At 40.5% G+C, this 15,524-nt stretch overlaps 1 protein-coding gene across 1 annotated transcript; it reads left to right on the top strand.

Moving 5' to 3' along the window:
• The first annotated feature begins 1,325 nt into the window (after positions 1-1,325).
• gm2a (ganglioside GM2 activator) lies at positions 1,326-7,951 on the top strand. Its single transcript, XM_066716619.1, has 4 exons — positions 1,326-1,639; positions 1,935-2,087; positions 4,809-4,991; positions 6,121-7,951. Exons 1-4 carry the CDS (start codon positions 1,532-1,534, stop codon positions 6,274-6,276), a joined length of 600 nt encoding a protein of 199 aa, XP_066572716.1. The 5' UTR covers positions 1,326-1,531; the 3' UTR covers positions 6,277-7,951.
• The last annotated feature ends 7,573 nt before the right edge of the window (positions 7,952-15,524 follow it).

Genomic DNA, 15,524 nt, shown 5'->3' with positions numbered 1-15,524 from the left:
TATCAACAGTAAGCGAAACAGCATAAACAGATTCTGAATTACTACTGGTATATTCGGTAGGAGCAACTGCACCCACATTCATTATCGATAAACGTTCTACTGTAACACACAATACAACAATATCACTAAATAGCATTTTCTCATGTCTGAACCCATTAGGCCCTATTGCACAAAAGCTTGCTGTCAACACCTTAGACTTGCACCACTGCCTATAAAAGGACAATAAGAATAGTTAAAACATACCATAACAAAATGAAGTGTTGTAAAAAATAAGAAAGACATTAATTTGAATGCATTCATGTAATTAGTAGCATTATTTAAAAAAAAATAGGTGGGTCCCATTTCATTATCATTACTACTGCTACTAAAAACTGTCTTGGTAATCCTTCACATATGGGTTTCAATGAGTTACTTTAAAATTTAATATGAATGAAATGAGAGGATTAACTGTCACATTTTGAAAAAAAAACACTACATAAGGTGGAAGAGTTTAGACACATCAGTGATTAGGAAGAACATTTTCCAGGAGTAGAAATCTTATTTATTGACAGATATTATGAAAATGAATTTTAAAATTACGCCAATGTTTAAAGGAATGTAACAAAGGGCAGCTGAAGCTGTTCTGAAAAAAAATAAGGAAATTAAAAAGGTGGGAAACTCTAGAAGGTGGAAATAATAAACCAGTTTTACCAACTGTGACAGTAAATGAAAGATATCTAAGCTATATAGGAAGATAAGGTGACCAAAAAAAACATGCATTTGTTTTAATAGTGTATCCTAGATGACGTAGCAGCATTTTTTAGATGTTAAAACACTTCATCACACACGCATGCCACCGTGCGGCAGCTGGCCTTATTGGCACATTTCTGGAAAAGCCATACAAAAAGTGTAGACAGATTTTAATTTCTGTGGAGCAGTGAACATCAGGATTGAAATCCAAAACCACAGCTTAATGCCTTAATGCCAGCGTTTGAACTTTAAGGAAAGGAATTGCTTCGGTTATATATATACGCCTAAAGTACACCGAACTTGTAGTGTCTAATAATAATATAACTACATAATGCAGACATCCGAGGTAAAAAATAATAATAATAATAATAATAATATTAAAAAAAACATCACACCAGTGACGATTTTAACTGTTACGATAAGAAAAAAAAAAACATGTGGTTTTGAAGTTTGCAGCAATCCAGGTGTCTCGCTGTACTGGGGAAGACTGGCCACCAGCGCGCCCATAATAAACCACATTCCTATATAGTCCTCCATCCTTTAGAGGTCTCTCTAATAGTCAGTCATGCGTTTAAAAAGAGAGGGAGAGAAAGAAAGAAAGAGAGAGAAGAAATGAGCAACCCTTGCGTTTCACAACAAAGCCACTTCCTCTTCAAAAAAAATAAAAAAAATAACCACAACTGCAACAATAACAGCGAGTCCCAATGCCTGGCGCCGCCGCACTAAGAGATCTGCGCAGTTTTGCGTCGCTGTAGCGCAGCGCCTTCACTCCTGCGCCGCAACACTGTCCACAGTATCCACAATGAATACGGCGCCGGCCATTGCGATATCCCTGTGCGCGGTGTGCCTTTTCCTGCAACCGGGAGGATGTGAAATCGTCGTGAACAGATACGCTTCCAGATCTACTATGGTAAGACAGCCTGATCTTATTGAAAGTACATTGCGTGGTGAATCGCTTGGTTTCATGTGTTGGATTGAGATGTATAGGTTTTTTGTTTTGTTTTTCCCACCCCCCTAATTGGACGAGGTCTCGTAACGTTAATACGGTTAACCAAGTGACACACGACGTTTCCGCAACCTGTAAACAACGTCGCTGCGGCGTCACATTGTTACCTGCGACAGCATGGGAGTGGGATTGGTGTCATGTATGAAACGGATCACCTGCCAAGCACATGAGAGCAGATGTAACTATCCACATGTTGTAGATCCTCGGCTTCTCCTGGGAGAACTGCGATGGAGCTGGACAGCCGGCCGTGCTGAAGAGTCTGGCTCTGTCCCCAGACCCTATAACCATCCCCGGGGACCTGAAAGCCAGTGCAGCCGGCTCTACTACTGTGGCCTTCACATCGCCGCTGGCGGTGAGTATGTGGCAATTAAAACACACTTATGTCAATTAAGGTCTTGATTAGAAATGTGTTCTCAATACTACCAATCGGTGACCGACAGCACACCGACACATTATGATCACGGATCTCATATTGTAAGGCAGCTCTACTTCATGCACCATAATAAAAGGAGCAGATACCAGCAGGTGCTGAAAATATAATGAATTTGCAAGAGCCATTGTGTGTTATTCTACAAACAACACAAAAAACACGCCTCTACTAGAATTACCGGTTCTAGAACGTCTCGGTTCGGAAAGGTCGTTTTGTCTGGAGCTCTCAGATCACACCCAGGCATTGTAGGGGTTTTGTGTGATTTATACATATGCACGTTTTGTATGATTGCTTTTACAATGTGTGCACACAACGTTATCTGGTGGGAGCAGGACTACTGGCACTCTTTTATTACAACACGCAGCAGTATTGGTGACTAATTGAGTGAGATTGATATTGTAAAGTGCATATGCAAAACACGTGCCTAATCTGTGATTCCTAATATTATTTTTGGTTTAGTTTTCCAGGAATTGTAAGAAAAGGAACTGTTTATGAGCTCAAGCGTGCTTTGTCACTGTGTAATGAAGAGATCTGATAAGTGTTCACCTTCACCCTTAACTTAAGTTATTGAGCACTGGAGAAAACAATCAATTCATTAAACCTCTAATAGCTGCAAAACATGTAAAGGCCTGAAAAGTGAATAGTGTATGTATGTATGTATTCATGCTGTTGCTAAGCAGCTATCAGTTTGAATGTACAGACAGTATGTACTTTTCGAAATCTAAAGTTTGACAGCCACTTCATAATACTGAATAAAAGCAATACTTTCTCTTCACCTCTGCGGCAGTGGATTAGAATAATGTCACTTGAAGGTGAGAAATGACAATTGAAAACAGCCTGCACTCGCAAAAGATTAATAATTGTTTTGTATAGGTTCATTGCAAATCATTAAATTGTAGTAAACCTTGAACCCCCCCCCCCCACACACACACACACACACACACACACAGTCACAACTGAACTGTCAATCAAATCATAAATTCATTTAAACATCCAAAACTAGAATGTCAGATGGCATACAAAAGTCATTGAGGAAGAATGCTGACATTTTATAACTTTCATAAATTAATTGTTTTTGTTGCAAGGTAACAAAGTCCTTATACAGAAATGCTTATGCTTTAGTGTAGTGTGTGCAAATTCCAAAGCGGTAAAAGTGGCATACAGTTGCAAGTGTCAAGTTAGACTAAATAAGTGTGTGTGTGTATGTATGTATGTATATATATATAGACATATGAGAGAGAAAGAGAAAAAAAGACAGACAGCCTTGTAAAACTCTTGAGATAATGGAAAACCTAATATCACCAACATTACAGTTCAACATTTCCTGTTAATTGAGGAACTTCTGTACTTCTGTGTTGCAACATTCTCTCAGCTGATTTTACACAGCACTAGGGTCGGATAAGGATTTCACAGTTCTATCTAGACCAGTATTTGTATTATTTAGATTTTTACAAAAGAACTAGTATAAGTACTGAAACTTTTAACTATCTTAAGGGTAATTGTCTTTTCATCCTGTGATATTCTCTGAAGGATCATGTGTTTGACACATCAAAGAACTTTTATTTTAGTGTTGCTGAAATAGTACATGGGTGGCTGTTTAGCAGGGCTCAGCCTGTGGTTTTGAAGTGAGATATACATCTAAACTCACATGAAGTTTTTTTTTTTTTTTTTTTCCTTAACCTCTGTTTAATGTCCCTATTCCAGAACATCAGATATGTGTCAATTTATTTTCTATCTGAATTAACCAAGCCTTCAAGGCTGTAGATAATCAATTGTCAAAATTCTTTTTACATGAAAAATAGTCCGATGACTTAATGAAATAGATTTTATGAAATTATTAAATATATTTGTAGGTTTTCATGACAAGTTACATCACATTTCTCTGTCCATCAAAACAGGACTGTTTCATTCATTATCTGCATTATTTCTTGCAGACATGACTTTTTTTATGTAGGCCTATGCTATTTTCTAATTTCAAACCAAATGTTGTTAAATGATTTGTGTTGTAGGTGGTTGTACATTGTATTGTCATGTCTTGACTAACACTTTTGCTATGGCTAACATTGTCAGGTTTCAGAAATTACACATTTATTTTTCACGTTATTGTGGGCACAGTGCTTTTTTCTGTGAAAGACTACTATAGTACAGACTATTTGCTTATCTGGTTCTCTAAGCAGAAAATCAAAATGGGAGAACTAAGCATCACATTGTGCCTTGAGGTTAAGTAACAAATATCAATGCAAGTTAGAGAAATGTATTTTTCCACCATGTGAACACTTAGGTCATGCCCACATCATGTTACATTCCTTATTTGGCATTTGGCTTGAAATTTGTGCTTAGGCAGAAGTTGAAAGTGTATTGACTAAACAAGAAGGTTACTACAGTGCATTATACTTGTTTTGAAGTACTTTTATTTACTAAGTTTAATATCTACAATTCCTTTTAACTTGTATTACATTTCTTTTGAATGGGTAGCACTGCTTACTGGAGTAAATGTGACAGGAATATGGTTTAAATAAGGGTATGTGTTGATTATAATAAAGGACAGCTTCAATGCAATTAAGTCACGCCAGTGTGTTGGAAAAAGCTTTTTCGGTCACATTTTGTTTTGTATTACCTTCTTGTGTTTTTTTTCACCCGCAGGTCAACCTGACCCTTGAAAAAGAGGTGGCTGGCTTCTGGGTAAAGGTGCCCTGTATGGATAACATTGGGAGCTGTGACTATGCAGATGCCTGCCTTCTTCTGGACACAGCGATTCCCCCTGGACAGGACTGCCCCGAGCCCCTGCACACCTATGGCATTCCCTGCCACTGTCCCTTCAAGGCTGTGAGTCCTGCAGACAGGGCACTGACATAACAATTATGCCACATTGCCTTATATATCCCCCTCTCCTTTTAATAGCATCCAGAAAGGTGTAGGTCTCATAGTATGCATTATTCATATAGTATGAAATGTTAGTTGGGATAGGTGTCTATCAAATTTGCAGACCTACATTTGGCAATATTTGACCATTCTACTTTATAAAACTGTTCAATCTCTTCAGAAGCTCTCCAGCTTCTGCATTTTAGTTTCGTAAGACCTCAGATCTTTTTGCCACATGGCTACAGAATCTCCTGAGTGTTTTTGTGCATACTTCAAATAGGATTCATGGTGCGCTTTATTGAGTACCATACAGGACAGATTTATGGAGTGCTTGGGACATTGTCACATGCACACTTTAACCAGTCTTGGTCAATAAACGTCTTGACCGTGCTGCAAAGGATATTCAAGGCATATGAATATGGGTATATTTTTTGAATACCCATCCACTGATTCGTGCCTTTCAACAACTTAGTCCCAGATTTCTAATGAAAGCTCCTTGGTGCTCATGCTTGAGTCTTTGCTTTGAAATGCATGACCCTGCAGAGGGATCCTACGGGAACTGCTGAATTTATCCTGAAATCATATGAACCACTACAGTTTAATACAGATGGAGGCCACTTAACTTGGTGTGTGATTTTGAAGGGGGTTGGTTACACCTGAGCTAATTTAGGATTGCTATTACAAGGAACACTTATCTAACCAAGCTATTTTACTTTTTATTTTCAATACATTTTTCTACAGTATTTTTCCACTTGGAAGTTGTGGCATAGAATGCATAGATAAATGAAAAAAACAACAACCTCATATTGCATTTTAATTAAGGCAACAAAAGAAGAACATTTTGAAAGGGGGTGTAGACTTTCTGGTAGTGTATACTGTTTATGAATTTCAGACATTAAATCATAATCAAAATAAATCTATAGGGAAGTGAACCCTTTTTTTTTTTTTTTTAAAGTCCATAGTTCCTGAATCTCAACCAGGAACTTCACTGGAACTGTTCTCAACCTGTAGTTTTGAGTTTTGAAATTAGACACAATGTTGCATAAGTTGGGATAGCATGTCTTGATATGACTAATTTGTTGTCTCTTCGCAGGGAGATTACACGTTGCCTGAGACAGATTTCTACTTGCCTAACGTGGACCTGCCCTACTGGCTGACAAACGGGAACTACAGAATTAAGGGAGTTCTTGGAATCAATGGGAAGGAACTCGGCTGCCTTAAAGTGACACTGTCTCTTCATTCTAACTAATGTTACAGGCAATGTGGTAGCAAAAACCATTCCTTGACATCCACCGACCAGAAAGATTTTTTTTTTTTTGTATCTTTAAATCACTAAACGATTAAAATGTTAGTTTAGATCAATCAAGCAAGTATTTTGCTCACTCAAGTGATCAAGAGCTCAACTGGAATACATTTTTTGAGGACTGCAGCCCAGAGGCCAAAAATTACATTCTGGTGCACTTGCAGTTAAATACTTAATTTTGTGTATTGAACGCTCATAATTAAGTGTTGGTCCTTACAATGCCGCTCTCTTGCAGATAAGTGGCCACCACAATATCTCATACCGCCAACAGAGTCTGCAGGTATGGAGGTTTGTGCAGTCGTAAACCTCTGTGTGAAGGGTCGTAGCAAACCCCACTTTTATACATCTGCCTCCCACTAATCAACTAATTGAGTTCTTATGTCTAGCGTGTGTGGTTTTGTCAGTAAATAGTCGCCTTGTTTTTGAAAATGCAAATGTACCCCCTGCAAACTAGATATTAGCTAGCACTTGTTCCTTGCCTAGATGGACCCACAATCTGAGACAATTTCAGCCATGAGTCAGCTTGTCTTTTACGTTCTGCACTCTGTGCTCCAGGACCAAATGCTGCTGATCGTGTTTGAACTGTACACTGGAGCCCCTGTTCTCTGGGCACCTGTGTACCCATAATGCACTGCTGTGATATGTGGTGGTGGCCACTTTTCTCCTTCATTCCATGACCTAATGATTTTCGACTTGGTGAAATACTTTAATGGTACATTGAGATGTTGCTTGGGATGCCGTTTTGGGTTTATTTTGTATTCACTTAGGCTATGTTTTAAAACTTTTTATTTTTTATTACTTGAATGTAGCAGCTTTTAATTAGTAAATTAATAATTTTTATATATTAACTTAGTTCTAAAATGACTATAGAAATGGGGTTAATGTTGGATTACAATGGTACCATACAGTTAAGTATTTTTGATTTGCTTATCGTTGAGCACTGAATGTATATACTGTAAATTGGTTGTACATGAGTTTTAAGTAAATGACCTACAGCATTCTGAGGATTGTTCAGTTTTAGCCTGACTTGCCTGTAAAGTAAACTGAGTTTCACAGTTCAAAATATTTTATTTTAAATATTGTTGTAATTTGTGAAAACAAAGAGTACATTAAAGTGTAACTTGCCAAATGTTTCACTTGAACTTGGTTTGCTGTACAATTTCCTTACTAGTCAGTACATACCCACTCACATTTTGAACATCATACTGCTGGATAATAAGTGTTTCCATTTCTTACAATCAAAATTATTTCATACTTTCCTTAAACAGGGTAGGAAATATGCTCAGGTTTTTAAATTGCACCTACAAATATACTTATAACTAATTTCCAACAATGTGTTCTACTTCAAGAACATTGTCCAACATTTTTTACATCTTTAATGTATCCCTTTGTGGGAAATAACAATTTTTAATTTGATTTTATTCACCCTAAATTCAGATCCTCTCTTAATTTGGAGGATTTATTTTGAAGTTTCCTTTTCTTTTGTGCTTTGTCTTCTGAGATTTATACAAATACACTAATGTAATCTGATTAAATCCAGTGGCACTGTTTGCCTTGTTTTATGAATAATGAATTTGACTGCTAATATGTAAAGCCTAATGCAATAAAACTTTGTCCCTGATTATTTTGTACATTGCATTATTTGATATAAATGTCCATTTATTTCATATCAACATGATTGTTACATACTGTTAGTCCAATAGCAAAGTAGCATAGTATACCCCCCTCCTACTTCTTGTTAATAAAACAAGACGATTTAGTATATTGAGTACTGTAAAAAGTGTTTGTCAGAAAGCCTATATTGGGTTGTATAAAAAGAGAATATGGGTAATCTAACATAGTGAATAATATCCCACAACCTGTGAAACATGTGAACCCTTAAGCCATTGCTAGTACTGGTTGATTAGCTTGATATACATCACAATCTACCTGTAAATAATATGCAGATGTAATTTGTGCTGATGTTAATATTTTAAAAATACAAAATTTTAACATCCCCTCACTATTCATATCCCACAGCAGTTCATAAGAATCTGGGATTCCCAACTGTGATTCTTTTATTTCACAAATAGTTTTATTTGAAATAAGATTGCGATCAACATTCTGGGTTCATGGATTTTACTCGTTCACCTGCTGGAACCGGCAGTCGGCAGTTCTAATCAGAATTTGTTACGTGCATGGGGAAAAAAACAGCAACAGAAAATATTAATCAAGTATAATGCTGTTTTTCCAAACTTTTCAAGGAAGTACAAAGCTTATGTATCCATTCTGTGACATACTCTCAAGGGGTTTGACATTTTACAAACAGTGTCTGATTGGTCATCGAAATAACTATGACAGTGATTTAATTGGCATTCCAAAATACGCCTATCCATCTCATCACTATTATTACAAGTATTACTCATAAATAATACTTATTATAATTATAATTAATTGGAAATAATGCAGGCAAATTAATAGTTACTTGATAGAAACCTCCAGGGTCATAGCACACAAAGCACAGAAGCACAAAATTATTTCTATTTTCTTTTGTCACGTGACAACTATCTCCTATTTCCCATAAAAAGGAAAATGTACAGTCCAAGCACCTTGTGAACCAAAGAGAGATTTCAGCCATGAGAACATGTTCCATCTGGCCCAGTCGCCAGATACATGGTGTTCATTAATTCTATTCTGTTAACTGCACTGTACCAGGGGAAGTGCCTGCCCCAAATGTCATGCCTACAGTGAATCGGTGGAATTCAATAGGAACCTCTTGGGGTTTCTGCTCCCTTTTTGTCCTATGGACAGAATGGGTCTGGGATGCTTCAGGGGAGTGAGGAGACTGGGTTATGATAGTCATAGATGCATTTAAAGTCACCAGAACAGAACAACCATGCCAGTTCCGGGGCAAGTAAGTATAAGCTTGGTCTCTGCACAACCTGTAATGGTCATAAGGAGTTGAAGCGCCAAGGGGTAGTCGTTTCGGAGGTTATTTTGCAGTTTCCAACAGTAATAGTATAACTTGTGTTAACATGGATATCATAGTGGTGATTCAACAGGCAGTGATTAAATCCTAAATATGGACCAGTAGAGTTGGAGCAGAAACAATCATTGGGAGTGTCTGTGAGTGTCATTATCTGGAGGTTGATGCTGATATCAGCTGCTTCTAGACTGCTTTCCTCAGTCAGCGATGGCTGAGCACCGAAGACATCCTCTTCCCAGGCTTCTATGGTCCTGCAGGCAGTGAGGAAGAGGATCCAGGTGAAAAGGAGAGCATCCCTCTGGTCTCCACCAGTGTCATTTTCCTTTGGCACTTCATGGCTGTGTGGGTGGTCAGGAGCACTTAGTAGGGCTCTGTCCACCTGGGCTGCAGGGAGAACTTTCCCTTGTGTGCTTTGACGTACACTTAGTCAGCTGGATGAAATGGGTGACAATCCTGCTGGCCTGGTTCAGTTTTTGCTACTGTACTGCATCAGCTTTCATACAGGGATAGGCTTCAACCCATTTTAGAAAACATATACATTATTACAAGTATATATTAATATATATATATATATATATATATATATATATATATATATACTATAGTTGGTGTGAACTGTTACTATGAAACCTGGGGCACACTAATTTAAAGAGACTGCTACCCTCCGCCCCCCAACAACCCAACAACATGCGCCAGATGGACAAGCCAGGGAAGGAGTGTCTGTGGGGCAACTGTGCCTTAGCAAATATTTGAGCTCTCTTATGGAAGGTGCAGTGGCCAGTTGCAATTTCCTGGAGCTTTTTTTTTTTTTTTTTTTTTATCCTGCCCTAGGTCATAAGGGTCAAATATCAGTTTCATCCAGATATGATTCACAATTTGCATATCAGATATATTTATAAGCTCTTATTAATATTATAGTAGTCATTATAGAAGCTCTTTAGACAATATAGTTTATAATTATTAGGTTAATAATTGCAGTTATTAATCAATTATTATTGTTTCAGTTTGTTTTAAAACAAACTCTCATAAACATACATTTGTAATTATTTTCATAGTTTTAGGAAAAATTTCCAATAGAATTTAAATAGTTATTTTTCCTTATTCATCTGTATCAACAACAGTGTTATTATTAATAATGTAACCATTACTATCTCTCTCTCTCACAGTCCTCTCAGGCTGCTCTCGAGCAGGGGGAGCTGAGGTCGCAGACAATGTCACTGCAAAATAAATTCAGATACCAGTTATGTTGGGCATGTTTTGTTGACCTGCAGTGTCTCAAACTACCCTTATTTATTATTATTTATCTATTAATTTCCCACAGTATCTTGAGGGCTTTCACTAATACTGAAGACTTATTTTTAATTTGTCTTTGGGGCATTTGGCTTAAACTAGATTGTATTTTATTTTTCTAATGAATGTTTTAAACTAGCTAGCTTTGGATTCTCATTTCTTAATTTGCATTCATCGTTCCATATCATAAACACATTCCAGTTTACTTTTCCTGGCTCTGTAGCTCTATTTTGCAAACTACACCCCCCCTCCTTTATTTGTATGTATGTATTTATTTATTTATTTATTACATTTTCTCCCAAGACAACCTGGCCTTGAAAAGAACACAGAGGGTAGTGTGCAAACGCAGACCTCAACTTTGCCAGGAGACAACCTGACTCCCTGCTTATCAGCAGTACTGGTTATCATTCAAGTATCACTTTTTCTCTCTCGTGTTTCTTAGTTTAGTTAAAAGTTACATTGATTGTTTACGTGGTTACTTGTTTAGCTAAGAATTATATATCTTGTATTGTATTGTAGTAAGAGCAGCGACTGTTTGTAAGTTAATTTAGCAACTTATGTAGCACACTCGACACACACTTTCTGTAAATCAGAAGCGTTACATTGTAGGCTGTGATTATTTAGCATTTATTTAGCATTACTACGCACTATTGTTCAGTATAACTGCGTGTGTCCGGTTCGGTCTTTGTCTGTATTCAGATATAAAGCGGCCATTAATTGTGCTATTAGCAGTCCTGCGTGGGAGGGAGGGCCATCCTCACAGCCTTGTGTCATTCAATGCAACAGAGGTGTGCACTGTCCTAATTAGTTACAGGTGAAGTATTTAACAGCCCCCTGGACCCCTGCGCCAGCAGTCAACGCCAGCAGCCTTCAGTGCCCCCCGTTCCGAAGGGCCCCATCTCCAAAGGGCAGGGACTCTAGCTGTGGGACTCACAAGGGCCCTATCTCCAAAGGGCAGGGACTCTAGCTGTGGGACTCACAAGGGCCCCATCTCCAAAGGGCAGGGACTCTAGCTGTGGGACTCCAGCAAGGAGAGGACTGCGAGGAGACGCCACACAAGCAACAGCAAGAAGCCATGACGATCTCTCCGATTCCTGTCCTGCTCTCTCCGTATTTCTCGGTGTGCACCTGCATGCCATTGCTTCCCTAATCCCTCTAACCTCATCTCCCTGCCTCTCCCCTCCTCCTCCCTCCCCTCCTCTCCCCTCTCTGGAGGCCTGTGGAACTGCCACTCAGTTTCCAACAAGGCCGACTTCACTCTCCACTCTCTGGATTTCCTCGCTCTCACCGAGACATGGATCTCCCCTGAGAACTCAACCACCCCTGCTGCCTTATCCTCTATATTTGTCCTGTCCCACTCCCCTCGTCTTACCAGGTGGGGAGGAGGAACAGGGCTCCTGCTCTCCCCTTCTCTCCTCTTCTCTGTCCCCCCCCCCTCTCCTCTATCACGACTAAAAGCTTTGAATTCCACGCAGTGGAACTCACCTCCCCTCTCACCTCCTTCTACTTCTCTACCGTCCCCCCGTTCCACTCACCTCCTTCCTGGATGAACTCAACTTTCTTCTCTCCTCCCTCCCCTCGCTTTCCTCTCCTACCATCCTCCTGGGAGACTTTAACATCTACCTCTCCAACCCCTCCCACTGTGCCGGATTTCTTCCTCTCCTTCACTCCTTTAAATTCTTACTCTCCCCATCTGCCCCCAATCACAGAGCAGGCCACCAGCTAGACTTCATCTTCTCTATAGGCTGCTCCCCTTCAACACTCTCCATGACACCCATGGACATCTCAGACCACCACTTAATCTCCTTCTCCCTATCCCTCCCCTCCCTCCCCACTCCCTCTGTCACCTTCTGCCGTAATCTCTGCTCTGTCTCCCCCTCCACTCTTGCTTCCACTGCTCTCACTCTCTTACCTTCCATTGACTGTTTTTCCCATCTATCTGTCAACTGTGCTACCTCCTCTTTGTTCTCCTCCCTCACCTCCTCCCTTGACTCTCTCTGTCCTCTCACGTCTCATCCTGCCCATCCCTCCCCTCCTCAGCCTTGGATCTCTGCTGTTGTCCGCTCAACCTGAACTAGTCTGCATGCCGCTGAACAGAAGTGGAAAAGGACCAAACTCCCAGCTGCCCTCGAAGTCTACCGCTCTCTACTGTCTACATTCTCCTCCTCTCTCACCTCAGCCAAGAAGTCTTACTTCCAATCACTCTTCGAATCCACTGTCAACAACCCCCGTAAACTCTACTCCACGTTCTCCTCCCTCTTTGCCCCCCCTCCCCCTCCTCTGTCTTCATATCTCACTTCTGATGACATTGCCTCCTTCTTCTTATCCAAAACTGCAGACATCCGCAAGCTCTTCAACAGTCCCCCCTCCTCTCCCATCACACCCAAACCTCCCACCGACCAAGCTTCCTTTTCTTCATTCTCACCTCTCTTGGACTCTGAACTTTCCCCTCTCCTCCTATGTCACAAACCTACAACGTGTGCCCTGGACCCCCTCCCTTCTCGCCTCCTCCAAGCGACTGCACCTGATCTACTCCCCTTCATCTCCTCCCTCCTCAAATCCTCCCTCCTCTCTGGCTGTTTCCCCTCTGCATTTAAACAAGCTGCTGTCATCCCACTCCTCAAGAAACCTACCCTTGACCCCATCTCTCCTCAGAACTACCGCCCTGTCTCCCTACTCCCTTTCCTCTCTAAGACCCTCAAGCGTGCTGTCCACCATCAGCTTTCTGCATTTCTTTCCCATCACTCACTTCTTGATCCTCTGCAATCCGGGTTCTGCACAGCTAACTCCACTGTGACTGCTCTCCTGGCTGTCACTGACTCCCTCAGCCATGCTCGAGCGGCCTCCCTCTCCTCAGTCCTCATCCTCCTTGATCTCTCTGCAGCATTTTACATAGTCGATCACTCCATCCTCCTCTCCTGCCTCGCTGACCTTGGAATCTCTGGGACTGCTCTCACCTGGTTCTCCTCCTACCTCAGTGACCGGACCTACCAAGTGACATGGAGAGGTTTCTCATCCACTGCCCAACCTCTCCTCACATGCGTGCCCCAATGCTCCGTCCTGGGCCCCCTCCTGTTCTCCCTCTACACTCGTTCCCTGGGCTCCCTCATCGCATCCCATGGTTTCTCCTACCACTTCTATGCTGATGATGCCCAGATCTTCCTGTCTTTTCCCTCTTCTGACCGTCTCATCCCCTCACGCATCTCTTCCTGTTTGTCTGCTATCTCCGCCTGGATGCACTCACACCACCTCATTCTCAACCTCTCCAAATCGGATCTTCCTCACCTTCTGCTGATCTCTCCATCTCGATCCCCTTGGAATCCACCACACTTTCTTTCTTCCTTCTTCCGCAAAAAATCTAGGAGTCACCCTCGACCCTGCGCTCTCCTACATCCAGCACATCACCATGCTGACACGCACCTGTAGATTCTTCCCGAGCAACATACGCCGGATCCGTCCCTTCCTTACCGACTACTCGACTCAGCTGCTCGTCCAGTCACTGGTCCTCTCCCGCCTGGACTACTGTAACTCCCTCCTGGCCTGCAACTACTACCCGCCGCTCCAGCTCATCCAGAACTCTGCGGCTCGTCTGGTATTCTCTCTACCCCGATTCGCACACGCTACTCCACTGCTGCGCTCCCACCACTGGCTCCCGATACTGGCACGCATTCAGTTCAAGACATTGACCTTCACCTACCGCTGTCTCAACCACACTGCACCAAGCTACCTTCAGCCCCTCGTATCCCCATACATCCCCTCCAGACGATTGCGTTCTTCCGGTGCCAGAAGACTAACTCTACCTCCTCTCCACTCTCCTTCCTCCTGAGCTGCTCCTTCTCATCCCTGGCCCCTAAATGGTGGAACGACCTGCCCACCAAAGTCACAACAGCAGAGTCCTTGACCTCATTCCGGCGCTTACTCAAGACACATCTTTTCAGACAGTACTTGTAATATTAGTCCTTTTAATCCCTGTTAGATAGCACTTGACTGTGACCCTACATCTTGACAGCACTTAGCTTTTACTTTCCAGGATGTATGACCTCACTTACTGTACTTACCTGTGTAAATTGGAAGTTGTAAAATGTATTATATTTTGAATTGCTCTGTTTAAAGTAAATTTGAATTTGTAATGTTTGACACCCTGGATTGGCATCTGCTAAAAAAAAAAAAAAAAAAAAAAAAAAAAAAAAATAATAATAATAATAATAATAATAATAATAAATCAGCACAGATGTTTCACCAAGGTCTTGCTTTTACAACTAATTTACTTTTAAAATTGCATTTTTAAAACATACATGCTGGGTAAAATGAATGAATGAGAAGCAGTGTCTGATTGGTCATCGAAATAACTGACAGTAATTTAATTGGCATTCTAAAATAAGCCCACCCATCTCATCAATATTATTACAATTATTACTCATGAATAATAATAATTATCCTCTAAATTGCCAGCTACATTTGGAAGGTCATTTGCCGATAACAAAGTAAGGTTTGAAACAATTAAACTTTAATAAGAAACAAGTAGAGAATGTAAGTTGCTGATCAACTAAAAGGAGTAATTCAGAAGTAAGAAAAGAACAGGTTCTCATAATTCATTGGAAAGAATACAGGCAAATTAATAGTTACTTGCTAGAAACCTCCAGGGTCACAGCACAAAAAGCACAGAAGCACAAAATGATTTCTATTTCCCTCCACAAACCTCTTCCTGCTGGATAAGATTTCAATTTCTTATAGTATATACAAAACTATACATATTGCAATAACTTATCAAAGCAGGGTGGAAGCGTTATCGGGGCCAACATAAACGGCAATGATAAAATAACTTTGTAAAAAGTCCTTTGTTTCATACAATAATTTAGTTGGGAAAAAATGGAAATCTGCATTTGAGATACCCAAGTGTAAACAAGGTTCTGGTATATAAAGGTTGCTGGAGTCCTCA

The sequence above is a fragment of the Amia ocellicauda genome, chromosome 11, assembly GCF_036373705.1.
Source record: "Amia ocellicauda isolate fAmiCal2 chromosome 11, fAmiCal2.hap1, whole genome shotgun sequence".
Taxonomy (NCBI): domain Eukaryota; kingdom Metazoa; phylum Chordata; class Actinopteri; order Amiiformes; family Amiidae; genus Amia; species Amia ocellicauda.
The sequence above is the reverse complement of the archived record's forward strand: the minus strand, read 5'-3'. Positions and strand labels throughout refer to the sequence as shown.